We start from the raw sequence: 27,350 nt of genomic DNA on the forward strand, positions 1-27,350 counted from the left end.
GGGGGTCAGGGGTGCCGATGAAGAACATGGGGTTGAGAGGGATGGGGCCATTGGCTGGGGAGTGGAGGAACCCGAGATTGGGAGGGGATAGGATGGGAGCAAGGTATGGGCAGCTAGAGGATGAGATGAGAGACCGGGGCAGGCGGCCTCACCTGTTCCCCGGGCTGCTGCGAGCGACTGAACCGGGCCACGGACCACCCATATCGCCTCCAGGCCAAGGGCTCGGCACCCGAATCCCCGAGATCAGCTCTCCGGCAGCCTGGCTGCTGTGCCCGCGCACCGAGGGGGCGCGCTGCGCGTGCCCGGACACGGGGGGGCGCGGTCCCTGCCATTAACTCCTTTTGTGCCAGAGATGGCTCAAGTCCTGGGGCATGGCCCAATTCCCCCCACCCCCATGCTCAAGCATGTTCTGCTCACACACTCTCCCTTTCTCACACGCACACCTCAAATCACAAGCTGACAGGTGATCTCCAGGGGCAGCTATTCCAAACTTTACCTGCAAAGCTTGAGACCTTGGAACAAAGGGAGAAACTGAGGCACTGCACGCAGGAGGCTCCAGTCATATTCCACAAAGATATGCTGCCACCTCACTCAGCATCCCTCACCTCTCCTCAGCACCAGCAGCAACCACCAGTGGGACCACTTTGCTCTCATCCTGTCACTCTCCCAAAGGTCAACACTGTTCCCTTTTGCTGCTTTGGTTGGGGCAGGTTTGATTCTGCCAGCATGCCAATTGTCTGTTTCAGCCTCTACCCGCCGCCCCAGGTATGGTGTGTTTCTGTATGTAGTGCACCTGTCCAGTGGGCCTGACACACCCAGGCCCCTCTGAAGGCTCCTTATCCCAGCCAAGCTTCTGTCAACACCTGGGGCTCCAGTGTGTTTATGTCAGGATAGAAGTCAGAGAGAACTTCAGTCATGTTTGTCTTTATCCTGGCAGGGAGTTCCATTCCTTGCACTCACCGAATCTCAAACTTTGTAAATCCCATATGCATAAGGGCTTTGTGGATGGACCTCAAAGAGGGATTTTATTTTTTATGACTTGGGTATTGATTGGTACTCCCAGTATTACCAACATACTTGACATTTCCCAGTGATAAGGTGCAACTATGGCTTCAACGAACATGGAACATTGCCCTTAAGTTGTCAAATCTTCCTGTAGCACCCACCCACCAGGCTGGAACTGGTCCTCTTCCAGCCCTGGCTAGGCAGACCAGAAGACTTCATTGTTGTAAGGCAGTTGGTTCTTTTGCACAGCCTTGGATCTAGGGCCCAAAGCAGAAAGCAAGGGGGCCGAGAATGGCCCAGCCACAGCTCCAAATGTGACTTCTGAGCAAGTTCTGAGTTTTCTCTACTGTAAAATGGGAGTGAGCATCAGTCATTCTGGGTAACTGCCAAGGTGGGTCATGTGAAAACAAGCAGTTCCAGGAGCAGGGCAGCGAGAAATGTGTGCTATTTCTTACTGGCCTCTCTTCCTCTTAGAGCCACACTGTCCTTCTGCCACCTATTCTATGATGGCTCTTGCCAATGGAAGGCAGTTTTTCATCTCAAAAATGTGACTCTGAGAGAAGATTTTTAGCCTATGAAAAGAATGTCACTTGGTGCATGATGGGGACCACGAGATGGCAAAAAGGGTAGGCAATGTCCATCATCTTGACCCCTCCCACCCACTTGTTTGAGGTCCAGTTTCTAGGATGCTGTAGAAAGAGAATCCAGTTCCATTGATTTTTTTTCCCCTGATGTAACTGTCCTCCCCAATCCCAGAGGCATGGCCTCCATGAAGGAAAGCTGTAAAGAAGCTACCCCTTTTAAGAGACTGGGGGCCTGTACCTCGATATGTTGCCTTGGAGCAGGGAAGAGAGAGTAATACTCCAATCAGAATCAAGAAATGTACGGAGAGAATCAGACTGATCAGATTATGGCTATGTGCATGTATGAATATGGCATAATGAATCCCACTATCATGTATAATTATAATGTACCAATAAAAAATATTCCCTGCTCAGAAAAAAAGGAACAGGGAGTTGAAGGTAAAGGGGGACGATGATCTGAATGGCATGAAGGCTTCTGACTTGTTTGTCCAACCCCCAGCACTCTCCCAAGAGACCACCCTTCCCCGACACACAGAACTCACACACTCCCTTTGCAAAGAAGCTCTGTGTATTGGGTGCAACAGCTCTGGGGTCTCTCTATATAAATAATATACAAAACCCAACAGCTCAATGCTTCACATTAACAAAAATACTAAAAACTCATTAAAAATGGAGCCTGAGGGAAGGGCCCCAACCACTACTGGTGCTAGCCCAGGAAGAGGGGCTAGGAATTAAGAGGAAAGTGTGGGGCCACATCCAGTGCACAAGCAGTTCCTCCACATGGCTCAGTAGCGTCCGAATATGTTGGTACTGGGTTGTGGCTGGGTATCTGTGAAAAACCAGAGATTGTCAGGGATGGGAGACCCAGAAAGGTTATGGGTATGTAGGAAGAAAGCTAGTCAGGGAAGGGAAGGGAAGGGAAAGGGAAAGGCATAGAAAGGTAGGGAAGGAAACCTGGGCCCAAAGCAATCACCTAGCTATATTTTCCCACCCTGTCCCCCACTTATTCCAAGGGGTTCTCCTCAGGAAGGCAGGCAAGCTTACTGGAGAGCTGTTGTTGGAGTTGCCGGACCAAAGCTGCTGTCTGTTGCTGCTGTTGTGTCTGCTGAAGCCCCTGGCGCTGGAACTGAGGTGGGAGGGGAAATCGGAAAATAGAACTCTAACCCCCCCGGGCCTCCTTCTTCAGCCTCATTTCTCAATCCCTTTGTAGAGTGCCATGCCTTGGCCTCCCACTGCTACCCTACACACCATTCCCAACCCATATCACTGGCTATGTGCCCAACCTGGGCAGCTGTCCCTGAGCCTGGGGTTGGAGTCCAGCAGCTACCTGGGGCTGGGACTGGGGCTGGGGTTGGGGAGGAGCTGCCTGTTGCTGCTGCTGCTGGTGTTGTTGTTGTTGTTGTTGCTGCTGCTGCTGTTGTTGCTGCTGTTGCTGCTGCTGCTGCTGCTGCTGCTGCTGTTGTTGCTGCTGCTGCTGCTGTGAAGACACAAGATATTTCTGAGGCCATCAAGGCAGCTACAACTTAGTATTCGAGGGATGGGGGCAGGGAGAGCATTGGGTCTGCTCTTCCTTTCTCATACCAATGCATAAATGAAACCAAACTTGGAGGACCCATCAGTCAGTATTCAACTCTGTCCCACTATGATCTTCAATAGGCAAAAAAGGAGAGGGGAGACAACCAACCTAAACCCCAGCGCAGCCAGTTGCTCTGCTGGGTGCTTAGCACACCACCCCATTTAATCTTGGTGATAGTGCGGGAGGAACTTGAGCTTCTCTTCCCTCCTAGGGCTCCCAAGTGCTGGACGGAATCCCAGGGCCTTACCCTCTCAGGGCCTTACCCGCAGGATCTGTTGCTGCTGTTGCTGCCGGATGTGGTACTGCTGCTGCTGCTGCTGCTGCTGCTGCTGCTGCTGTTGCTGCTGCTGCTGCTGCTGTTGCTGTTGCTGTTGTTGCTGCTGCTGCTGCTCAGGTAGGATGGAAGTTGAGCGGACGCCTGCCTGGACGCCCTGGGTATTCAGCGGAGTCATGGTACCTAGCATGGTGGTCTGCTGCAGTGTCTGGTGTGAAAACCTCCAAAGACAAGGAGACCAGAGGTCAAGGCATGGGGTTGGGACAGAGTGGCATTTTAAACCCTGGGTCCCTGACCTGCAAGAAACTTTAACAGGTCATTGCATTCATTTCTCTTGGCACTAACCAAAGGAGCCCTTTTGAATTCTGACTTTTTGGTCAGAGAATAAGGTGTAAAGACAATGCTCCATTTTATTGTCTCATAGCCTTAGTGGTTAGGAATTTTTCAGGTGTTTTATTTTTTTCATATGAAAATGAAAAATAGTCTTATAACACGACAGGTATTCTATAAGCACTCACTGAGGTTTTTTGTTGTTGCTGTTTTTGTGCCTGGGTAACACTTCAAGTTGTTCTACTGCTCTTTATGCCCTCTCCACCTGAATTGCATATCCAGGAGACAGTCAGTGGCTGGAATCCCTGTCTCATCTTCTCCTGCCTTCAATTCACTCATTCCACACTCTCAACCTGCTCAACTCCTCCCATCATTTTCCTGATCAAAAGAACCCTTTCTGTGATTGTGTCTCAATGCTGCAGCTCAGCATTCAAGGACATCTATCAACCTTCCCCCAGCAAAATTGTACACTCCATCCTAACTCTGCTTCTGTCATCCAGACACCTTATTCACTCCAGCCCCTATGTCTTTGTTCATGCTATAATCTCTACCTAGAATACCCTTTCTTCTCCTCTTCTTCATAAACCCCAATCCTAACTAATTCAAAGGCCTAACCTCCTTCGTGAAAATTCTCTGATGGCTCAGGTCCACACTGATAGTATCCCACTTGTTGTGAATCCTTATTTTACTTCACAGCACCCATTATGCACACCTGATTCTATCTTTACTCACGGTAGTCTTCATATAGTTTTCGATGTAATTTTTTGGGGGGGGTACCAGAGATTGAACTCAGGGGCACTCAACCACTGAGCCACATCCCCAGCCCTATTTTTTTGTATTTTATTTATAGACAGGGTCTCATTGAGTTGCTTATTAGCACCTTGCCATTGCTGAGGCTGGCTTTGAACTCACAATCCTCCTGTCTCGGCCTCCTGAGACACTGGGATTATAGGTGTGTGCCACTGCACATGGCTCTATGTAATATTTTTGCTCCTCAGCTAGAGTAAAAATTCTAAGTGGTAAAGGACTATGTATTTTGGCAAGGGGGCTATCTTTCTTCATCTCACTCAGTCCTAGCATAGTGTGGGTCATACAGCCACAGTTCATAAGTCCTCTAACTCAGTGCTTTAAACCTAAGCTACAGAGCCTCATGACACAATTACCAGGTCTTAACTACAACTTGAATAACATTAACTCAGGTATTCACTTTTTAGTCCATCCTGAAGTTCAACTGTTCAACACTGGATTTATGACTCCTTACCCTACACTATGTCTACAAACCCCAGAACTTTCCTTATCAGAGTCAGGTAAATGGTTTCTCCTCTCAGAGCCTCTAAGAAATTCTGAAAGTTGATGTAAGACTACTGGTCTCCATATTCCCTTCCTACTTCAGTCTTCTGTGGTTATGAGTTACATGACCAGGTAAATGTTCTCAATGTCTCCAAAAGTTCAGACCAGTCCCATTACCTTCAGGCACTGGTTTTCCCAAATCAAATGCTCCCTCATACCTCAGTGTCCCTTCCCTTCTCACTACTTTGGGTACCTTTGAGTGGAGGTCAGTCCATGTCCATAGGTTGGGGCCTGCTGGTGTACATAGCCACTGGGCCGCTGTTGCAGGTGACGGGTAGGATCTACAAGAGTAGGATTGGTAGAGGGGTGGGTGCTCTGATAAGGCTGGCTGGAGTAGCTGGGGGGCACCATGGTACCTGCAGGGCCTGTGTGTTGCTGCAATCCCACATGAGAAACATAAGGAGTATAGCCCTGCAGAGGAGGAGAGAGGGAGTCAGGGCCAAGAGTGAGTGCAGCAGTTTACCTTCCTCTCCCTGATGCTCCCAATCCCAAGCCCTTACCTGGGAAGTCTGCAAGCCGTAGGAAGAGCTGGGAGTCATCTGATGGACAGACGATTGTCCCAACATCCCCTGACTCTGCTAAAGGGTAAAAGGAGAAAAACTCAAACTCAGGAAATGTTTTCTATTACATCCTCTCTTGTATATCCCACCCTGTGAAGATGCCAAATGTCTCCTCAGTCCTGTGACCCACAAAAGCCCCTCTCCCTGACAGCCCTCCCTACTGCCCCTCTCACTATCTTTGCCTGGAGCTGTTGGCGAAGGCGCTGTCCCTGGGGCACTGCAGGTTGCTGCTGTCGGTACACGGAAGTCTTGTAAGATGAAGGTTCTAGGCTCATGACACCAGTCACAGTTGTGGGTAGCACTCCAGGGTAAGCTGGTCGGGTTGGCAGCTTCTGCATTGGTAACCTCACAGGGCGATATGAGTCCACACGAGGGCCACCTGGAAAAAAGAGTGGACTGACCTCTCTAGGCTCCTCATCCCTCCAGCCCTTGCCCAGAGTCCCAGTCATCCATGGCACCCCAGGGGAGTGGAAGCAAAGTCCAGGGGATCTCACCATTCCCAGTGGCTAGCCCTCACCTGCAGGTAGTGGCTGGTTCTGGGTGTACAGGCCTATGGGGCCCTGCCTGTAGCTCAGGTGAGATATGGATCCGGGGTTGGGGTGATGCAGGAGGTCTGGAGGCACTGTCACACCATAGGGACCACTTCGGCCTGGGCCCATGCCATAGTCCTGTGTAGGTAGCAGAGGAAGGTGAGTGGGTTGTAGCGGAATATAGGGAGATTAGGTGAGGGAAGATGGGGTAAAGAAAAGCTGCATTTATATGGCTAATTTTTATTTCAACTCTAATGGCATCCTTTCCCATGTGCCACATCCCCATAAACCATAAACTCGATTATACACAAAGTCATGAAGATGGGCTGGGGGAGAACTGCAGCAGGGGAGGCACTGGCCTCTGTCTTGGTGGCTGGCTGGCTGCGTTTCTTGCCCTTGGTGGACTTCTTCTTGCGTTCCTCAGTGCTGGGTGGAGCAGTCCCCGGTTTGTCAGTTTTGGGGGGCTCAGGAGCCTTTTTCTCAGGTTCTAGAAGGGTGGGAGCTGGTGGCTCCTCATCTTCTGGTGGCAGTGGCAGTGGCTCTAGGTAATAGGCACGGGGCCGGGGCCTCAGGTGTGTGTGGTAGAGTAGCAAGCGCTGCTGCTCCTCCCCTCGAGCCACTCGCCGGTCAACTCGGACTGTCCCAAACCAGCCCCAGGAGAGTGGTGCAGAGAGCTTCAAGCCCTCGAAGAGATCCCAGGGAGATATCTTCTGTTTTGTGGAAACCTGTAGACCCTGCTCCAGAAAATGAGACACAATGAGCTGTTGAGACATGGAAAATAGAAGCTAGACCTTGAGAACTTGGAGAAAGGGGTAAAATATCTGTTGGCATTTAAAAAAAAAAAAGTTATGCTTAGATTTGGTAGAGATGGTGAGAGGAGGAAAAACAGACTTGGATACATAGGAACACACACACCCATGTGGAAGAGTCATGAAGGGAGAGAGGGATGGGTGGCAGGGAGAGGCGTAAAGGCAAAGGATGAAGTCATGAAAGATGCAGCGGAGGCAGAGCTGGGGCAAGAAGCAGACACAGAGGCAGGGAGACAGAGAAGTGGGTGAGGAGAGAGAAAAAAAGTGGGGAAGGAAGGAGAACAACATTCAGAGGAAGACAGAGAAAGAAACAGGAAAGCGGGGGGCGGGGGCAGGTGGCGAGAGACAGAAAAAAGCAAAGAGAAAGGCAGAAAGAGAAAAAGAAAATGAGACGGATGAGAAATTAAGATAATGTATATATGAAAGGATTTGAATTTTAAAGTCAGCATCCTCTTTTCCCTCTCACTGTCTACTATACACCGCAATTATGATTATTGAACAAATACTGCAACTGACATAGAGGGAAGAGAGAAAACTGTGCCCAGATGGGTGGGTAGGGGAGAGAAATGCAGGGATAAGAGATATAGAGCTATCAACCAGATAGATGGGTGGGGCCATAGAGGAGGCAGGTGGGGCAAAGGAAAGAGGAGGGTGCGGTGCTGAGAAAGGGGTGGTATGTGACAAGGTGGGTGGAGGTGGAGGGAGAGACCAAGAAAATAGGGCAGGACTCCAAAGAAGGAGAGATGAAATGTAAGGAAAGCTAAGTGATTCACTCAGAACCCCAGAGATGGTTTTTATAGGCAGAGCCCGACAAACTCTTGGATCTGAGTCTTCTGGGGCTTCCAGGTTAATGTAGGGAAGGCTCTTCCCCAAAGGGGCAGCAGGTATGGGAAGACAGTGGAACATGCCTCCTTCTTGAAGATGGAATCGAAGCCAGCAATCTTGTTGCCTTTGGTGTCAATGAGGGAGCCCTGTGGTTCACACGTGATGACATCTCTAGTCTGCTTGGGCAGTGGTAGCAACTGGCGAACCTTTTCCAGACTGTCTGATTGATGCTCTCCCAATTCCTTCTGCAGGCACAGGAAGATGGGACAAGAGTTCAAAGACACAGAAAAAGAGCGATGGAAAGTCTTGGGGTAGCCCAGAACCTGATATAAAGATGACATTCAGAAAATCCTCCTTGCATGAATAACAAAGTAAAAACAGATGTGAAAGTGGAGGGGAGAGGGGCTGGGGATATAGCTTAGTTGGTAGTGCTTGCCTCATATGCACAATGCCCTGGGTTCAATCCCCAGCACCACCAAAAAAAAAAAAAAAAGTGAAGGGCAGAGGGCTCAGGCCAGAACAAAGTCCCTGAAGCTGGCTGGACAACAAACTCGGTCAGGGTGAACGAAACTGAGGTCCTAGTACCCAGGCACCTCCTCTGCTCACCTGCAGCTTCTTCACTAGGTTCATATATGCACGTTTGTTTTCCTCCATGCTGCCTTGCGAGATGCTAGACATGTCTGCAGCCAAGGTTCCATTGATGAGTACACTCAGCATGTCCAACACAGTAGTAAAGAGCTCACTGTGGCAGGTGCAAAGGGAGAAAACCATAGAACAAAGAGGTTAAGAAAGAAAAAGGCCTGAGGGGAGAATTGGAGCAGGGAGAGGTGCTTGATATGTCATGCCAAGGGCAATGAGACAGTGGAAAATCCAGGGCCACGGAGTCCACAGTTACATCCACGCTGATCACAGTAGGTAGGGTAGCTGGCACAAGGGTAGGGGGCTCCGTTGCAATACAGAACAGCAGGGAGGGGACAGGGATGCTTACTTGTTGGACTGCATGTCGACAGTGCCACTGATGATGATTTCCAGGAGGAGCATGGCCCACTCTGTGGTCTGCTGGGTGCTGCGTTGCACTGTGTCAAACATGCCCCCCACCTGCCACGACCACAAGTCAGTCAGATGGCTCTCAGGGGTGCAGGGGTGATGACCAGCATTTAAAGAAAGTTTAGTAAGGAAATAGGTTGGGTGGGAGTTAGGACCCCTGAGGTCATGTTCCATTTATCTGTGATTTGTTATAGGATTTTGGGCTGATGACTGAATTCTTGATATCTCTCAGCTTCTGTTTCAATACTTATAAAATTATAAGAGTTGGACTAAATGATTGCCAGGATTCCATTCAACATTCTACAATGGGTTTCTAGTATTTCTCAGGTCCAGCTAGAATCTAGGATACAGAGGCAGAGTCCCTATAAGGATCTGGGTTATGCAACCTACTGGACCCTGACTGCAGTGATCCAGTTCCTTTAACCATTTCAGGCCCTGCATCCTTTAGGAGAGCAGGATTAATACTTGAAGACCCCCCAAAACCTGTGGTCTCCATCCTCATCCTTATTCTCCCAACAACCTGGGGCTTCTCTTTTTATTGGGGGGGAGGGTACCGGGAATTGAACTCAGGGGCACTCAACCACTGAGCCACATCCCCAGCTCTATTTTATATTTTATTTAGAGCAGGGTCTCACTGAGTTCCTTAGCACCTTACCATTGCTGAGGCTGGCTTTTGAACTTGTGATATTCCTGTCTCAGCCTCCTGAGCTGCAGGGATCACAGGCATGTGCCACCATGCCCAGGGGGCTTCTACTTTTGTTTGTTTGAGACAGGGCCTTGCTATGTTGCTCAGGCAGGTCTCAAACTCATAGACTCAAGTGATCCTCCCACCTCAGCCTCCCAAGTGTTAGGACAACAGACATGTGCCATCATGCCTGGCTGGGCTGGGACTTCTTTACTGCATTTCCAGCCCCACACCCTTCCTTCTTTTCCCCAGCTCCCCCCTCACCAGGTTGAGCCGCAGTTTGAGTGCCTCATGCATTAGCTGCTTTGGTTTGCAATCATCTAAGTACTGGTCCTCTCGCCAATTATTCACAATCTAGGATAAAACAAGTTTAACATGCAGCTCAGGGATCTTCTTGTTTCTATTCCAAATCACCCAATCTGTTTATCTGAAAGTAACGAAGGTTCCAAGTCCATAGTGGCCTCTTAGGTATATCCTTTACTACCCTCCTGCCCACCTCCATAGCTCAGAGACCTGTACCTGGTTCACTTGGTTGTAGAGGGAGGTAAGGAGTCCCTCACGTTGCTCATCCTGCCCTTTCAGACATGTCAGCACCAGAGATAAGAAGGGCTGCTGGCTCAACAGGGACATGCTAGAGACAGAAGGGAAATAAAAGGAAAAAGAGACAAGACGAGAAAGCCATGGGCTGGGGATAAGGCAACTTCCAACCTTATTCCTCTAAATCCCAGACTTTGCTTTCTCAAGATCTAGCCTCTTGGCCTGGGGTTTTGGCTCAGAAGTAGAGTGCTCGCCTAGCACATGTGAGGCCCTGGGTTCTATCCTCAGTACCACATAAAAATAAATAAATAAAGGTGTTGTGTCCAGCTACAACTAAAAAAAAATAAATATTAAAAAAAAGATCTAGCCTCTTGCTCAGCCATACCACTTTTATCCCCTGATGGGCCATTTCCCTGTGATGTTTGTTCTCAGCCCTCAGCCCCAATTTTTATTCCCTGGGCCTGCCTCCTCTCCCTACTTCCCCTCAATACTGGCCCCCTCCACAGCCCCTTTACCTCTTCTGCTTTTGTCGATCACGTTCTTTGCGAGAAGAAGAGCCCAGGTGCTGACCCTTCTCCAGTTCCTCTCCAGCAGCCTTTAATACATGCCCTTGGACTGAGGTGGGCAGCTTGGCAATGAGGGGGGCCACCAGCCATACACCAGAGCGCTCTAGAGAGCTGGAAGACAGAAGAGAGGACACGGGATTACAGAGGAGCAGGGCAAGGTTGCCAATCCATCCTCTCCTTTCCCTGGACATGGATGGTATCTCCATGCAGCAGCCATCACTCATGCTACCAGTAGAGAGGAACTTGTAAGGGGATGAGTCCTGACATGGTTCCACCCAACCTGAGCACAGGTTTGGTCTTGCTGCTGCTGGGCATGTTGTTCGCAGTGCTTCCTGAAGATGACCCTGTCTCTGCTGACTGTTGGAAAACCTCGATTGTGGCCTTGGCGATGTTCTCCAAGAGGGAGTTCATCTCCTGTGAAAGGTGAAAGGCATAAAGATGCAAAACCAGGTAGATAGGAGTAAAGAGAAAAGATGATAGTAGAAATGGGAGATGAGGTAAAGGAGAGCATATGTGGAGGTTGAGAGGAAGGCAGGGACAAAACTGTCGGGAGTTGTAACCTCCAGCACCTCCATGTTTCTCCAATTCTCACTGTCTTTTCCTTTGAACACCTCTTTACATCTGTGGCCACAGAAACAGGTTCCACTGCCAGTGCTGCCAAGCTTCCCCACCACTCAGTGCTCTAATACTCTGAACTCATTTTCCTTATCATCAGCTTCACACGTCTGCTATTTTCCCATACCCTCTTATCTCTCTCAGTTCAAGAGCCCAAGGGTAGGACCTAGGTTCTTCTATAGTGGCTCACCTCTTGACATGTGGAGCTAGAAGTGGTCATGGGAAAGGGAGGGCCTGGGTGGGCACTACTCACATTGTTAGGGGTCTGCTTGATCATGAGCTGCAGCTCCAAGGAAGACTGGCGCATGGTCCACTGGTCCAAGTTCTGCAGTAGAGGCCCCACCCCCAAGCTAGTCATCATTGTTGTCACACCCCCACCATTCTGTGGCCAATTCCTGATCTCCCATACCTCAAATCACAGACTAATAGAGGTCTGAAAGGACCTCTATGTCCCTCTCTTTAGGAAAGATTAAGTTTTAAAAATCCAAAATGGTTGAAAATCTATCCTATTTTAAATGTAGTTCAGGAAAGAAGTCTTTCTCCAGATTCCTGTTCCAGAACCTCATATCCTTTTCATCAAAAAGTCCTGCTTAATGCTTAACTTTCATTTATTTATTTTTAATATTTTTGTGGTTGTAGATGGACAGACTGCCTTTATTTTTATTTGTATGCAGTGCTGAGAAATGAACCCAGTGCCTCGCACATGCTAGGCAAGTGCCCTGCCACTGAGCTACAACCTCAGCCCAATGCTTAATTTTTAAATCCTTGATGTTAAAGTTGAAATCTGCCTCTGCTGTTTTAGATCAGCTGCTCAATGTCCCTGACAGGACCTTTACAGGACAATCTCTCAAAGTCCTACAGAGACTGGGAGGCCACTGTTAGCTAATTTCCTTTTGGCATTATCTCCTCTGAACTGAAGAGACCTCATTCCTTTAGCTTGTCCTCCATGGCCTTATTTTTCCATCCTTCAGTCCCCTAAACATCTGAAGCAGTGGAAAGGGCACAAGCCTACCTAGGCTCACATAGTGACTCCAAGCTTACTAGTTGTGTGACTTTGTAGAAATTACTTAACCTCTTCAAGCCTCAGTTTCCTCATTGGTTAAACAAGGATACTCACGTCCACCTCATAGGATTACAAAGATTAAGGGAGAAAATATTTACACAACGCTACACACAGTGCTGTGTATAATACCTGGGCATAAAGTATGTACTCAATAAAGAATAGCTATTACTATTCAGTTACTGCATCATAACCAATGTGCCAAATATATAAAGCCAAAAACCAGGCCTCCCAGATGCTATGCCTCCCACTGATGAGCCATTCTCACTCCAGACAGCTGTGCATGCACCTAACAGTCTTACTCTCAAGTCTAGTCCATACTGGATTTACTCCTAAACCCACGCTGGTGCTGTTTCTCTCACCCCCTTTCTCCTACATCCCTGTTTGTCTTCGTGCTCTTTTTCTTGGTTCCCACTGTTTCTCCTTAGGTTGGGTCCCACTGCTTCCTCTAAGACTCCCATCACCTTGGCCTACCTGGAGAATACGCTTAATGCGCTGCCTCTGGGGGTTTTCCCCATCCTCATTGTCCAGAAGTCGATGTGGGTAGCAGATGAGCTGCATGAGGCGCTGGGCCTGGGCGCTACTCAACACTGGGTCCTGTAGGTCATTGCTGTCCTCACATAGCGACTTAAGGCAACGTTCTCCTACCCATTCCTGAGGAAGCTAATAATCAGGGGACTGGGGGCAACCAGTGACGGGGTTACGAATAGGGGTGATGTGCTGGGGATAGGTAAGGGACCCTACGTATAGTAAGGAAGTAGTGTGATCACAAGCTGGAAACGGGACTATATTATACAGTGGCATTTAGGAGGTGTGGGGGGAAGGTGAGACTGACCTGTTGGCAGATGCTGCGCAGCACGTACTTGGCATAGACATCCAGACTGGCTGTCTCCACAGAGATGTTGCGGCCACCCTGCCTCCGACCGCCACTGCCACCTCCTCCCTCCTCTTCTGGAAGTTCTTCTGTTCCTCCTGTCACAGTGAAGCCTGAACCCTTCAGTTCTGCATCCCCTGTGGTTCACGGGTGGGAGATAGGGAGGGCAGAGAAAGATCAGAACACTGTGTGGAGACCCGCCCCAGGCCCATAGAGGCAGAAACTCCCCTAATGTTGTCCTATGGGACAGAAATATACTTCTCTCCCTCCTCTCCTCAGGTCAGAGAGACCACCTTCAGGAGGGAGAAAGACTGTCTCTTGTACTGGCACTCCACCCTATACACACTTCTGGCACCACTCCCTTCCTACCCCGTACCAAGTACAAACACAGCCTTGAGAACAGCAAACACAGCTCCATCCACGATGCGGTTCTGGGAGGCAGCCAGCAGGTGGCGGTCACAGGAGGAGCGGATTCCGACTGTAGGCTTGTCTGGGGAGGGAGCTGAAGTCAGGGGAAGCAAGAGTAGAGACCACAGGGGTTGAGGGGGCACTTTCTACTGCTGCCTGACTCTGATCAGGGTCACTTACTTCCATCAGACTGGCAAGGATTGAGTTGTGGTGTCTTGAAAAGGTGGAGAAGGATGCGGCAAGTAAGCCGGGCCCCAGGCTCTGAGTCCTGCTCACTACAAGCTAAGAGGAAAACAAAGCAGATCTAGAAAAGATTGAAGCTGAACTGTGGTTGGCGGGTAAAGGGGAGAATGAATAGAGAAAAAGAACACTGAAGGGAAGTTAGAGCAGAGAACTATTATGCAGTCGAATGGTCAAAAAAATGGAAAGGTTGTTGGGCTGGGGGTGTAGCTCAGCATCAGAGCACATGTTTAGTATGCATAAGGCCCTAGGTTTGATTTCCAACACTGTGTGCGCTCGCGCTCTCTCTTTCTCTCTCTCTTACACACACACACACACAAATGGAAAAGTACAAATCCAGGTTTATAAAACAGGCTGCGTCTAGCCTGGGGTGCACAAAAGCTCTGGCCTTGGGGTAAGGACCTGGGAACCAAAGCAGGGTGTCCCACACTGAACGATGGGAGGATGGCCATCAAATGTGTATTGAAATGTGGGGTACAGAAATTCTAAAAATTATGGATTGGTAGTTCACCAGCATTCAGGAGTGACGGGATGGCAGCACAGCGGATCAGATCTTCTAGGAGCAAACACTGGCGAGCAATGAGGATGGCAACAAAAGTAGCCAATGAGTCATGAAAGGACAGGTCACTGACCTAGAGGAAAAAGCAGACATGATGGGTCAGGGTGGAGAGGAGGCACCCAAGGAAAGCCGTGTGCTTCCCTTCTACAGAACTCTGACCCACTAAGACCTTGATAATCATGCCTAGCCCCCTGCCCCACTAACTTCCCCATTCTCCACCAAGAAGCTACCCCAAGTCTTACATCTACATTGCAGAGGAGATCATTGAAACCGCAAGTGCCATTGTTAGAGGAGCAGCACAAGGCCTTAAGTACTCCTAGCCACTCAGCACTTAGTGACTTGCAGTACCCGGTCAGCTCTGCACACAGGATTGCAATGTCATTCACCCTAGGGAAAAGTACAGATGCCCTCAGGAAAAGCCTTGCTATACAAAAACCTCAGATTCTTTAACTTTTCATCTCTACCCCAGTAATAATCAGGGTGTAGAACCTCCCAGGTATGTCACCCCTCCCAATATCAGGTAGGGGTGTAATGCCCATTCCTCATTCAGTACGCCCCATACCTATCGGGATCATGGTGCCCTACACAGACGTGCATAAGGGCATTGCAGACAAAGCTGTAGCGGTTAGCAGGGTTCTCACTAAGACTCTTGCCTAGCCCTGTGTAGGTGAAGGTATGAGCAGCAGGGTTCTCCAGGGTGTCGATCATAAACTCGGGTGCCCAGCGCATATTAGATTCTGATGGCTCCACATTACAGTAGATGGTATTCTTCACCTTTGAGCAAAAGTCGCTGCAGGGGTCGGGGAAAGGAGATAGCTGTGTTGAAGAAGGTCTGGTGGAGGTGTGGTACAGGGATGGTCAGGAGAGGGGAGAAAAGGAAAAAAAAAAGGAGGGAGTGAGGGACAAGGGAACTTGGGACAAGAAAAAAGGAGATGGGGTCTGGCAGACTGGGCAGGAAAGGAACCACATGAGAATAAGAAACAGGGGCCTCTGGAGGCAGAGAAGAAGAAGGCCCACTCTTGGTAATGTAACAACACATGGAGGACACAGTCCATAGTGACCCTCTGTAGACAGCAGGGCCCTGGGCTGTGCTCTGCTCCTGAGGTGGGTGGTAATGGGAAGGAGATGAGACTAGGTCCCACTCTCTACCCTTTACCTCCCACCTCTCTTACCTGAAGAGCTCCCCAAATTTGCTCTTTAAATGGCTACAGGAGGTGTACAGATCATAGAGATAAGCAAGGATACAGCGTTCTGCAGAGGAGCCATCTGATCGGTTCATCCCATGCTTCACTACACCACACAGCCTGTCATAAGAGGCAGGGTTGGGAGGATTAGCAGGAGGTGTACAGGGCCTGGGGCACAAATGCCCCTTGAAACAGATTCAAGTCTCCTGGTAACACCATTCCTTATCCATCTGAATTGCAGGCCCCTCCCCACAGTGTGAGCTCACATGTTCTTCCCAGGCCACTTTCACTGGCATCCACCAGAGCCCTGTGTGTTTTCAAGTTTTTTGGAAGCAAGCCCTGCTTACCCCTCAAAGACCTGCGCCATCTGGTCCTGGTTGAGGATGAGACAGGCATGGTAGTGCCGCAGGACAGCCACAATGCACAGGCATAGGCTGGTAGTGTAGCTGCCCACCAGATCCGAGGATTTGAGAAGCAGCTCGGCTTCAACCACACTCAGTTCATTCAGCAGCTAGCAGAGAGAACGAAGGTGAGAGGTGAGAAAGGGCCCCTCGTGTCATTCATAACCCTGCTTCCTGTGAGGAAGCTGATACGCCAGGCTGGAGCCCCTTCATGCTGGAGCCGCCTCAGCATAGAAAGGTCCTGTTACCAAGTGCCAGACTGTCCTTTACTCCATAAATGACACCTCTCACCAGTCTCCAGGACACACTTCTATGAATTCCACAGTGGCAGGACAGTCTGTGCCCAATGCTCTAATCTGTCTCCTGGGCCTCCCAGGGGAGCACTTAAGTCTCTATTCCTGCAGTCTTAGCTCATGTTCCACTCCCCCCTGTGCTAGTCTTCCTGCCCCATCCTAATAGCCTGCAAAACTGGCTGATGCTTCTATCCCTGCCTTCATGACCCTATATAGCACGAATTCTTTCCTCCACCCTTATCTTCCTTATCTTCCCTACCTGAATGGCAAAGTCGATGAGGCCACTGATGCTGAGTGAATATTCCATGAGGTCGAAGATGAACTGCACATGCTGCACCAGAGGCAAGTGGTATGACATGCCAAGGGCAAAGCTCGTGATCTGCTCCAGAACATTCCGGGAGACCTGATAAGGGCAGTGGGAGTGAGAAGGGAGTGGAGAGAGGGAAGAAGACCCAGGGAATCAGGAAAGGATGATGGTGGAAGGGGATGATACCAACAGGCTTAGCCTGCTTAGGAAGGGGAAAAAGATAAAAGGGAAGGAGAAACAGGACAGGAGGCCAGAATGTGGGAAGGGGGCTGGGCTTAGGCCCACACCTGAGCAGTGACCTGGTGTTGGTCATAATGTGAAAGATGTTGGAACTTAGCAAAGATATCTTCAGCAGTGGGGAAGGCTTCAGGTCGGTTGCGGCGCCGCTTCTGCCCATCCTCCCCACCTGAAGGGACAGTTGAAAAGGATGAGTCAGGACAGACAAAACAACTAGTTGACTGGGGAGGGGAGAGGGATATGGAGAGGAGGCTATGAAAGGGAGGGGTGGAAGGGAGGGTAGGAAGGAAAGGGAAAAAGGGAAGGGAGGGTCAAGGAAGGGCTGGGGAGGGATGAAGGGAAGGATGAATGGGACTGTGAAACAAAGGTTTAGAGGACCACAGACTATGTGGACCTTAGAGGAATATGTACAGGGAGGTACTAGGTTGAGGGAGGGAAGGAGGAGGGAGGGAGGGCAGTATGGGGCTTACTGTGAGGTACCTAAGAATGTCAGGTCTCCAGGATTCAGAGGCACAATAGGAGCAAGCTGGTCTGCAGAGGGGGGGAATGAGGGGGGAAGTTTCAAAAGGACTAGAGCTCTCAGAGACTCCAAGAGACAGGACATTGGGACATGACTGGGGAGTTCCCTATGCTGGGGATGGGAAGACTGACTAGGGCATTCTTTGGGGGAGATCTGTTTAAGAAGCCTCAAACCCACCAGTTTCTGCTGTCCCCTTGCGGTTCAGAACCTTCAGGATATCCTTGGTGATTTTCTTGATGGCATGGCGGGCATCATCTCGCTGCTTTCCCACCCCAAATAGTACAACCAACCGCTGGTTGCACTCATGGCTGCATGACTCCTCCTGCATCCCAGCAGCACCATCAGACTTCAGCATGGATCTCCTTCCCTCCTCTTAGTTGCATGCTCTGTACCCATCAGCTCCCCCATGCTTGAATCCCTTCCCAGAACACCCAAGCCCTCAGGAACAGCTCCATCCCCTCGGCAAATTCCTTGGATAGAAATCTGGGCAAAACAGATCACTGCAAGGTGTTGGGGAACAGTACCTGGGGGATAGGAAAGTGTGTGGCGTACTGCACATGTCGTGGCTGGTCATAAAGAACCCCAAGGGTTCCTTCAATCTTCTCCTTGGGTGGTGGCTTCACCTCCTTCTCTACATCTGGTTTCTCAGGAGATGGGCTGCCCTTCCCCTCACAGGGCATAGTAGGGGAAAACAACTAAGAAAAGTAAAAGGGTGGAACATTGAAGAGAAAAGGGGATGAGGGAGTATAAAGAAATTCCAAGAAGAGGCAAAATGGGAGGAACTAAGGAGCTAGATTTTACCATGCTCAGGATCACACTTACTGAGAAGTCAGGCTTTTCCATATCCTCAAACAGCACACTGGAACTAGGGTCAATGTCCATAGATTCTGAGAGTGCTGGATCCTGAGGGCACAGAACATAAGCAAAGCTGCTTTAGCCCTAGGAAAATGCTCCCCACTGCCTAGAAGATTTCATGTGAGAACTAGAGAAAAAAGACCATATTGGGGAAAGCACAGGTTCCAGATTCAAGCCCTGTCCAGTCACTAAGTATGGGCTTCAGTTTCCATGAGCTTTAAATGGGAGATAAATGTACCTCCCAGGGCTGTTGTGAAGATCAAATTTTATTTTCTATTTTTTTTTGAGAATTTTAATATTTATTTTTAGTTATCAGCGGACACAACATCTTTGTTTGTATGTGGTGCTGAGGATCGAACCCGGGCCGCGCGCATGCCAGGCGAGCACGCTACCGCTTGAGCCACATCCCCAGCCCCAAGACCAAATTTAAAAACAAAAACAAGGGGCTGGGGATGTGGCTCAAGCGGTAGCGCGCTCGCCTGGCATGCGTGCGGCCCGGGTTCGATCCTCAGCACCACATACAAACAAAGATGTTGTGTCCGCCGAAAACTAAAAAAAAAAAAATATTAAAAAAATAAAAATAAAAAAAAAAATAAAAACAAAAGCAAAAACAAAAAACAACAAACTGACATGAGAGTGCTTTGTAAATCCCAAAGTACTAAGAAAATACTACCCTTCTTAGACAAATGAGGCCTCAGAACTGTGCAAAGTTGATGGGAATGTCAGAGGAAACAATTGAGGGTAAGGAAAAGCCACTCACCTCCAGCTTGCTACTGCTGCTGCCTTCAGCCTCCTTGCGCTCTGGGTCATCGACAGGATCATCAAAGGGAGAGGGAGGCCGGGGACCAGGGGCTCCAAAGGCAAGGTCCCCTCGGGAGATTAGAGTGCAAGTATACATGTTGTGGGAGAAAACATCATGTCGAATCAGTTCACAGAAAAGCAGCACCAAGTTAAAGAATTCCACCCGCTCGCTCTCACTTCGGGGATCCGCTGGAAGGAGGGAACGAGAAGAGATGAGTTAGCAGAGCACAGAAGAAGGGGTCAGAAAGAGAAGGAGGCACCTAAGGCAGGAGTAGGTCAGAGAGGAATACCCCTGATGCAATCATAGGAATGAAGCCTCCCATCCAAAAACTGTTGAAGGACACAAAGTATTATGTCTAAAAGTAATTCTGTACAGAACCCAAGACAAATACAGACCAGAAGGCCCTTATTATGCTTTCTGGTAACAGTAATGGCTAACTGAGTCTAGAACAACCAGAGGGTGGCAGGGGTCCATACTCAGCATGGGAGCCTGTGTATCCAGAAACTGCAGAAGGACATCCTGGAAAATGGGAGCACTAGGAGCAGAAAGGGAACCAGAAGCAATGGAACCCTTCTCATCTGCTGCTTCGGATTCTCCACAACGCTGCAAGATGAGAGAACAAACTGAGGGTTGACTTTTCCCTGTTTCTTCACTTTTTGCCACCTCCCAGCTATAGCCTTGATCTCTTCTCTAACCAGTTATCAAATGCTCCTTTCTACTCATGCTCCATGTCCTTAACATTCCCTATAGGATCTCTACTGGGGATTAAACCCAGGGATGCTTTACCACTGAACATCACCCTAATTTTGAGACAGGGTCTTGCTAAGTGGCTGAGGGTCTCTCTAAATTGCTAAGGCTGGCCTTGAACTTGCAATCTCTTGTCTTGGCCTCCTGAGTCAACTGGAATACAACCATGTGCCACCACACCTGACTCTACCGTTTCTTTGTTTTTAATATTTATTTTTAAATTATAGATGGACACAATAACTTTATTTTATTTTATGTGGTGCTGAGGATCAAACCCAGTGCCTCACGCATGTCAGGCGAGCGCTCTGCCTCTGAGCCCCAGCCCCAGCCCCTGCCCTCGTTTCTTTATTCTGTTTTCACACCTTCAACTTTGGTCCCACTTTGCACTCTCTAGGATCTCCAACCCTGGTGAAATTCCCTCCCATTGGCCAACCTCAGCCTCAATCTCTGCCTGTCTCTTCTCCAGAAGCTTGGCTACCACCATGGCACGATGCCGACCAGAACGCTTGCAGCTGACAGCCCATTCACATAATAATGAAACCACAGCATCATCATCAGAAGAGATCTAGAAATCAAAGGAAGATAAGGGTGAGTAAAGTAGGCTGGGGACAAAGAACTGAATTCTAATTTTTTTTCTTTTTTTAAAAAATTATACACAGCATTTGTTAATTATTTATTTACCAAGAGAAACTATTCCTTAGCCCACACATTCATGTTTAACAGTTCAGGAACACAAGTCAACAACAAACTTCTATGAAACTCAATCCAAAGAGATTCTTTTTTAAAAAACATATTTTTTATTTGTAGTTAGAAACAATACCTTTATTTTATTTACTTATTTTTATGTGGTGTTGAGGATCGAACCCAGGACCTCATGTATACTAGGCAAGTGCTCTACCACTGGGCCACAACCCCAGCCCAATCCAAAGAGATTCTTGATATTCCAAAATCACTTTGCACTCTGAAAGTTACCAGCCCTCTTCATCTCCTCAAAATCTTTCATCAAATCATAATTTTGGTAGGAATCTGGGTATGCTGCTGGGCATGGTGGCACATGCCTGTAATTCGGCACCTCTGGAAGCTTAGACAGCAGTATTACAAATTTGAGGCCATCCTCACCAACTCAGTGAGGCCCTAAGCAACTTAGTCAGACCCTGTCTCAAAATAAAAAGGAATGCAGATGTAGCTCAGTGTTAAAGTGCTCCTGGGTGCAATTCCCAGTTATAGAAAAAAGAAAGAAAGAAACAAGAAATCTGGGTATGCTGAGTTGAATTTTTTAAAAGACTAGACCCATCTGAAAATATCCTGAGCCCAGAGCAGTGGTACATGCCTATAATCCCAGCTGCTGGGAGGCTGAGGCAGGAGGTTTGTAAATTCAAAGCCAACCTCAGCAACTTAGCGAGCAAGGCACTAAGTAACTTAGCAAGGCCCTGTCTCAAAATATAAAATAAAAATGGCTGGGGATGTCACTTAGTGGTTAAGCACCCCTAGATTCAATCCTTGGTATCAAAACAAAATGAAGCCAAAATGGGCCCAGGAAGATGCCTCACCCTGCCATCCTTGTACATACATCTACTTTTACTATATTATTTGTTCTTTCTATCCCCTGCCCTTTTTTTTGTGGTGCTGGGGATTGAACCCAGGGCCTTGTGCATGCAAGGCAAGCATTCTACCGACTGAGCTATATCCCCTGCCCCTCTATTCCCCTTCTTGCTCACCTCGTGCCCATCCTTGCTAGGCCCCAATCCAAAGATTCGGTTACAAAGAGAGTCAAGAGAGTTGCTGAAGTCGGAGCGCTCAAAACTATGACTGTCCAGAACTTCCAAAGTATGGAGCACCCGTCCAATGGTAAAGCCTAAGGAAGACAAGCAGTAAAGGGGACTTAACCAGAGGTCCAAAGCATTCTGACTCTCAGATCTCTATGATCTCTACAGCCTTACCATACCATCCTTTCCTCAAAGATACTTCCTACTATTTGTCCTCTGACACCCACCTGCAGTGGCTTCCTGGCACTTATCAAAAGACCAGCGAACCTCAACTGCCTGTCCTCGCTCCTTGATCTGCTGCTCAATCTCCCGCAACTTTGCACGGACCTGCAATATCAAAAAGGAAGGCTTTAAGGATGTACTCAGGCATACAAAAGGCTAAAAAAACAGTACCAGACTCCAAATTACTATTTCTAGAAGAGTAATTCAGACTCATATTCCAATCTGGGAGTACCAGGCTAGTGGTCAGACTTACTTGCTGAGTGAAGGCACTGTTGCCCTCTGGCATGGGCAGGTTGGAAGGGGCAATAGGCAGGTGGTCAAGTGGTGAACCCGTCTTAATTCGGCTATCAGTCAGTGAATAATGCCAAACCAGGGCACTAGGACAACATAGGAGGATGGTCTGCCAGACAGAAACAGCTAAGTCAATCTCAGTTACCATGACTACATGGAATTCCATTGTAAGACCCAACCCTAAGTTACACAATGTTACTCTGAGTCCCAGAGGTAGGCACCAATCCATCTTTGATCCCCTCCCTTCACCCACCTTCTGGAAAGCCTTTTAGCCCTGGGAGAGGCTGGACAAAACACCCAAAGGGAAACTAACACCCCATTACCGAGAAGCAACAATCTCCTAAGAAAGTACTCAGTGCCTACTCCCACCTCCAATTTGGAATCACCCCTGTTCTCCAGCATGGGCTCCCAGTTCTTCTCAAGCTATATCTTAACACTTCCTTGGGTCCACCTAGTACCTACCTGTAGTATACAGCTGAGACCAAAAACCAGGGGCCGGTGCTGAGGGCACATAAGCAGGTCACTAAAGGGAGTGGAGGGTGTGCTGCTAGTTGGGGGCTGAGGGGCAGGAGTGGTAGGTAGTGTGCTTGTCGACTGAGCAGATATAACATGAGATGAGTGGCTACTCATGCCATCCAGTTGCAGGGCCAGTCTCCGGGTACAAAAGTAGGCAAGGCGGCGGGACAGGTATGCAGACTGAACGAATTCCCCAGAGTACTGTGAAAACAAGATCATCAGGGTCCCTGATTCTCTCCAAGGGACACTGTTGTAATGTCTTAGTCTTAGTCTTACCCAAATCATCCCTAGACTACCCCCGCCCCCCAGATGCTAGGCCTTACTCGAAGCAGTAGGGGCAGCAGCAGTTTAAGCAATTCATCCTCTCCAGGGCGGATTTTCTCAAAACATTCTAGAACCCAGGTCAGGAAATCATGTCTGTCCAGCATTCCATCCTATGGGTTACAGGGATGGGATGCGTATTAGTTCAATCCAGGGACTATTAAAAATCAGGCAGATAAAGTAAATGAAAGGATAAGGAGAACCATAACCAGGGCAAAGGGAGAGGCACATTCTGTTCTATAGTGGCAGAGTCCAAAGTTAGGCTCAATTCAATGCTCCACACAACATGGCCTCCTCCGTACCTGAAACATGAACATGGCTAGCTTCTCATTGTAGTCCCACTGCCTGATTGCCACCTCCACATCATGGGGCAAGGGCCCTATTGTAGAACCACAGCCCCCACTTCCTGCAGGCCCTGGCCGGTAGTATTCAGCCATCTTCTGTAGCTGCTCCCATAAGTACTTGGTGATGATCTGAGTCCATTCTAGAGGCAAGATGGAAAACGGACAATTTGACACTATCCTTCTGCTTAGAATACCTTCTGTTCCTTTCCTACCCCCAATCACCATAATTCTAAATTATACTCTTCCTCTTAGCCTCTAGTTAAATTCTACCTTCTCAAAGCTTCCCAACTATCCCCCAAAGAAAGTAATCTTTCTGTCTACTGAAGTTGCAGAGAACCATCTGTGTTCTGTATCCTCTTTTTTGGTACTGGGAATTGAACCCAGGGGTGCTTTGTCACTGAGCTACATCCCCAGAACTTTTTCTAATTTTTAAATTTTGAAACAGGGTCTCACTAAAGTTGCCCAGGCTGGCCTTGAAATTGCCATCCTTCTTTCTCAGCTTCTCAAAAGTCGCTGGGATTACAGGCATATAACCACCATGTCTGACCTGTCTCCTCTTTTGACATTCACCACATTCTATATTTATGCTATTTAAACATAAATATAGGGCTGGGGATATAGCTCAGTTGGTAGAGCACTTGCCTTGCATCTACAAGGCCTTGAGTTCAATCCCTAGCACCACACACACACAAAAAGAAAACATAAATATAAATTTGCCTAAGCATCCCTAATAGACTGTAAGTATCCTAAGGAGATAATCTACTGGTCATCTTTTCAGCCCAAAACACAAAAACAGGTAATCAAATTACTTGATGTTTACTAATTGAATGGATGCAATATATAAGTAGAAGCAAGGAATATAGATTAGGAAGAATGATTCCAAGGGTTTCTCTATCACTCCTTGAAGCCATCAATAGTATGCCTGGTGTTAGGAATTACTCACCAATGAAGGGGTCAACATGTCTCTTCTTAACCTTGGTTTCAGTGATTGCTGCATAGTAGGCAGAGGTCATCTTAATGAGCCAGGCGGCCCTCATCACAGGCACTGTGTATTTGGCTAAGTATCCAAACACTTCTTCCTTCTTACTGAAAATGGGGACCTGGATGGACATCACAATTAGTGAGGTCTCTATTCCCCATGAGCTGACACCCAAGCAGCTTAATACAGGAAATAGGAGAGCACTTGGTACCCACACTCCCCTCTTAGTTTGAAAAATAGGAAACAGTGCCTCACCTTTTTGGCTAATTGTGTGAGCGGTTTAGTGCCAGCCAGATCAGTGAACCAGGTGTTAATGGCATTCTGGGATCGCCCAGTCACCAGCCAGAAGTTGTCCTTCTGGTTCACTTGAGGCTTCCTGCGACCAGTGTCAGGTAGGGTGTTACAACGTAACTTCTCTGCAATAATGCTGCTGAAGTTGGAACTGATCTGAAGGAAGAAAACTACACTTTAGGGTGGGAAGAAGGGGAAGACAGGTGATGGTGCCTTTAATGGGAAAATGCCAATGTGGTAGCTTTGGATAATGAAGGCAAACTCAGCCACTTAGATTGTCCCTTTACATCTTCCCAACCCAGGGCCTTTGATCCTCAGATTCTTCCAGCCTTTTCCTTCAGCCTGGCAGTGTTGTCTCACCTTGGCAGGATTAAAGTTGACGTTCTTGGCACTGCCATGTTCATCCCCAGATACAGCAGGCTGGTTATTGAAACCTTGTTTTACATTCAAGGCCGTCAGTTCATCCTGAGACAGGAAAAAGCATTTTAGCATTTTTTTCCTTGGGAGGTGATTGTGGGAGAGAAAAGCAGAAATGAAAGGAACAAGGGAGAAAGGGATGAGGACTGGTTCTGAATAGAACATATTGTTATTTAAAGCTAGGCCTTTACCTTCGTTTGGACCCCACCCTCACCCATAGGACAACTAAGATTCCCAACCACCAGGAGCTCCCTCAACATCACTCTTCCCTGGAGAGTAGCCTCATCAAGCTACCTCAGACAACTTTCTGAGACGTGTGCGTGTAGAGAGGGGTGACTGTGGCGCAGCGGCCCCTACATCATTTCCAATTCATGCCTTGGAACCTCGCAGCTCAGTCCCTGCTCTCTGACACCGGCCCACTTTACTCTTCCCCCTTTCGGGACTTTTGCTCCCACCTAATCGCCCCGCCCCCCCTTCCCTAAACTGTCAATGCCGCCTCTTATTCTAATCATCTGCCCAAGACCCTAGGGAGCTCGAATTTTGGAACTCACCTCCTTCTGTTTGGGATCTTGAGGGTACACATCCGGAGGCCCCAGGCGCGGCCGCTTCAGGGGCCGGTGTTCGTAGCTCAAGATCCCGAAGGCCGCCATCTTGCCCAGCCCGTAGCGCCAGAGGCGCCAGCAGGGCCGGGCCGGGAGGCGGGAGGAGGGAAGGAGCCGAAAAGGGGGGCGGCGGTTGAGAGGACGGCGGCCGAGAGACAACAAGGGTGCACGTTAGAAACTCTCGATGATTGCCGGAAACTACCGAGGGTAGCCGAGGGACGCCGAGAACCATCGGACAATACCGACCGCAGAGGGGCGGGGCCTGTCCCGGCACGGGGCGGAGCTCCGCGCCCCGCGAGCTTTTTTGGCCTGAGAGGCAGAAAGTCAATTTCACTAGGCAAAAATCTGCGAAACGTTTAGTGAGCTGTGTATCTTGTTGAAAGTGCAGACCTGCGAAGCTCTTGACATATGTGGTACCGAGCTCTGACTGGAAATTGGGTTCCTATCGCCTATCTCTGCTTTTGTCCTGGAATGGTTTTTCAATAATGTTTGCATTGGTTAGAACTCTTTCACAAACCATTTAGAATTCCTGCATCTGGACAATGGGTATGCTAATACTTCCTTCAGAGGACTCTTGTTCAGGTTAGAAACTAACTAAGTATGCACAAGAAAACACCTGAAGGTTCCCAACCTTTTTTGGTTCACTAACCTTATAAAATAAGAATGAAAGCTGTAAACTTTCTTCCCAGAAAAATTTAAATACAAAATATTACATTCTGGGGCTGGGGCTATAGCTCAGAGGTAGAGTGCATAGAGGTATTATGTCCAACTACAACTAAAAACAATAAATATTTTTAAAAAATGTTAGATTCAGGGTAGTCTTAGACCCTGAAGTGCATCCTCAATGTGTCGGTGAACACCAGGTTAAGAATCCTTGCTTGAGTTAAAAAGGCACCTGTGTGACATGCTTTTCACATTTTATCACCTTTAATTCACAAATAGCCCTATGATCTAGAGATTGTTATTGTCTCCATTTTGTGGATAAGGAAGCTATTTTTTTTTCTTTTTTGGAAGGGGGGGCACCCATAGGTGCATAACCACTGAGCTACATTCTGCAGCCCCTTTAATTTTTTTTTTTGTTGTTGTTGTTGTTTTACACAGGATCTCCCCAAGTTGCTGAGGCTGGCTTTGAATTTGCAATTCTCCTGCCTCAGCCTCCTGCCACAGCTTCAGCCTCTGCCTCCCCAGCTACTGGGATTACAGGCAGGAAAGTTGATTTAAAAAAAAAATTTTTTAGTTGTCAATGGACCTTTATTTCATTTATTTATATGCGCTGAGAATCTAACCCAGTGCCTCACACATGCTAGGCAAGTGCTCTGCCACTGAGCCACAACACAGCCCTAGGAAGCTGATTTTCAGAGTGAAATTTTTCTTGTCCAATGCTTCACTTCACATCTATTAAGTAACAGAGTTGAAGCTAGGATCTTTTCTTGATTCCAGAGACAATTTTCTTTCTAGTAGGGCAGATTGAACTCAGGGACACTCAACCACTGAGCCACATCCCCAGACCTATTTTGTATCTTATTTAGAGACAGGGTCTCACTGAGTCGCTTAGTGTCTTGCTGTTGCTGAGGCTGACTTTGAACTTGCTAGCCTCCTGCCTCAGCCTTCCCAGCTGCTGGGATTATAGGTGTGCACCACCCCAACCAGCGATGGCATTATCTTTTACAGAAAAGACAGCTAGGGTACCATAGTAAAAGTAAAAAATAGCAATAACAAAATACTATTGAATCACGGTGGGGAGAAATGTTAATCTGACTGGGAAGAGGAAAATATATTGGAGGTGGTAACATTTGACCTAACTCTGAAGGATTTAAAAAA

The 27,350-nt window shown here is 48.4% G+C and overlaps 2 protein-coding genes across 12 annotated transcripts in view; both read right to left on the bottom strand.

The window, feature by feature from the left end:
• Nlgn3 (neuroligin 3) overlaps nucleotides 1-308 on the bottom strand; it is a 26,902-nt gene extending 26,594 nt beyond the window's left edge. For all 4 annotated transcript variants that reach the window (XR_007345031.1, XM_048797250.1, XM_015501634.2 and 1 more), the window contains exon 1: nucleotides 153-308. The gene's annotated coding sequence lies outside the window, so the exon portion shown is untranslated. The remainder of the gene's footprint in view (nucleotides 1-152) is intronic.
• Nucleotides 309-2,139: 1,831 nt separating this feature from the next.
• Nucleotides 2,140-25,727, bottom strand: Med12 (mediator complex subunit 12). Of its 8 annotated transcripts, none has more exons than XR_007345029.1 (45): nucleotides 25,479-25,727; nucleotides 24,871-24,975; nucleotides 24,475-24,666; nucleotides 24,184-24,340; nucleotides 23,199-23,380; nucleotides 22,899-23,009; nucleotides 22,522-22,776; nucleotides 22,022-22,168; nucleotides 21,774-21,873; nucleotides 21,499-21,635; nucleotides 20,214-20,345; nucleotides 19,510-19,636; nucleotides 18,992-19,221; nucleotides 18,199-18,279; nucleotides 17,901-18,071; nucleotides 17,554-17,698; nucleotides 17,337-17,387; nucleotides 16,907-17,025; nucleotides 16,572-16,715; nucleotides 15,966-16,129; nucleotides 15,607-15,738; nucleotides 14,997-15,266; nucleotides 14,677-14,821; nucleotides 14,387-14,507; nucleotides 13,816-13,917; nucleotides 13,604-13,729; nucleotides 13,189-13,364; nucleotides 12,828-13,007; nucleotides 11,547-11,618; nucleotides 10,959-11,092; nucleotides 10,628-10,789; nucleotides 10,095-10,206; nucleotides 9,840-9,929; nucleotides 8,832-8,941; nucleotides 8,450-8,585; nucleotides 7,927-8,088; nucleotides 6,569-6,943; nucleotides 6,197-6,347; nucleotides 5,853-6,058; nucleotides 5,620-5,697; nucleotides 5,476-5,530; nucleotides 5,313-5,400; nucleotides 2,917-3,660; nucleotides 2,634-2,715; nucleotides 2,140-2,418 (listed from the first exon to the last, which is right to left on the bottom strand). XR_007345029.1 is itself a non-coding variant. In XM_048797248.1 (45 exons), the coding sequence occupies exons 1-45, from the start codon at nucleotides 25,575-25,577 to the stop codon at nucleotides 2,375-2,377; spliced, it is 6,543 nt and encodes a 2,180-aa protein (XP_048653205.1). In that variant the 5' UTR covers nucleotides 25,578-25,725; the 3' UTR covers nucleotides 2,140-2,374. The 8 variants fall into 8 exon arrangements, 2 of the variants coding, with proteins under 2 accessions (XP_048653205.1, XP_048653204.1); XR_007345030.1 differs by having other exon boundaries at nucleotides 13,604-13,717; nucleotides 14,997-15,224; nucleotides 25,479-25,725; XM_048797248.1 differs by having other exon boundaries at nucleotides 2,917-3,057; nucleotides 3,429-3,660; nucleotides 5,313-5,530; ... (2 more) ...; nucleotides 14,997-15,224; nucleotides 25,479-25,725.
• Between the last annotated feature and the right edge of the window lie 1,623 nt (nucleotides 25,728-27,350).

The sequence above is a fragment of the Marmota marmota genome, unplaced genomic scaffold, assembly GCF_001458135.2.
Source record: "Marmota marmota marmota unplaced genomic scaffold, marMar, whole genome shotgun sequence".
NCBI lineage: Eukaryota > Metazoa > Chordata > Mammalia > Rodentia > Sciuridae > Marmota > Marmota marmota.

Excerpts from the sequence above, each read along its gene's own strand:
- Med12 (XM_048797247.1), bottom strand. The coding sequence starts at position 25,577 with ATGGCGGCCTTCGGGATCTTGAGCTACGAACACCGGCCCCTGAAGCGG. Across the intron at positions 17,388-17,553 it reads CAAGGGGACAGCAGAAACTG|ACCAGCTTGCTCCTATTGTG; the intron begins GTGGGTTTGAGG and ends CCCCCTCTGCAG. Across the intron at positions 2,716-2,916 it reads AGCCCCAGTCCCAGCCCCAG|TTCCAGCGCCAGGGGCTTCA; the intron begins GTAGCTGCTGGA and ends CTCCCACCTCAG.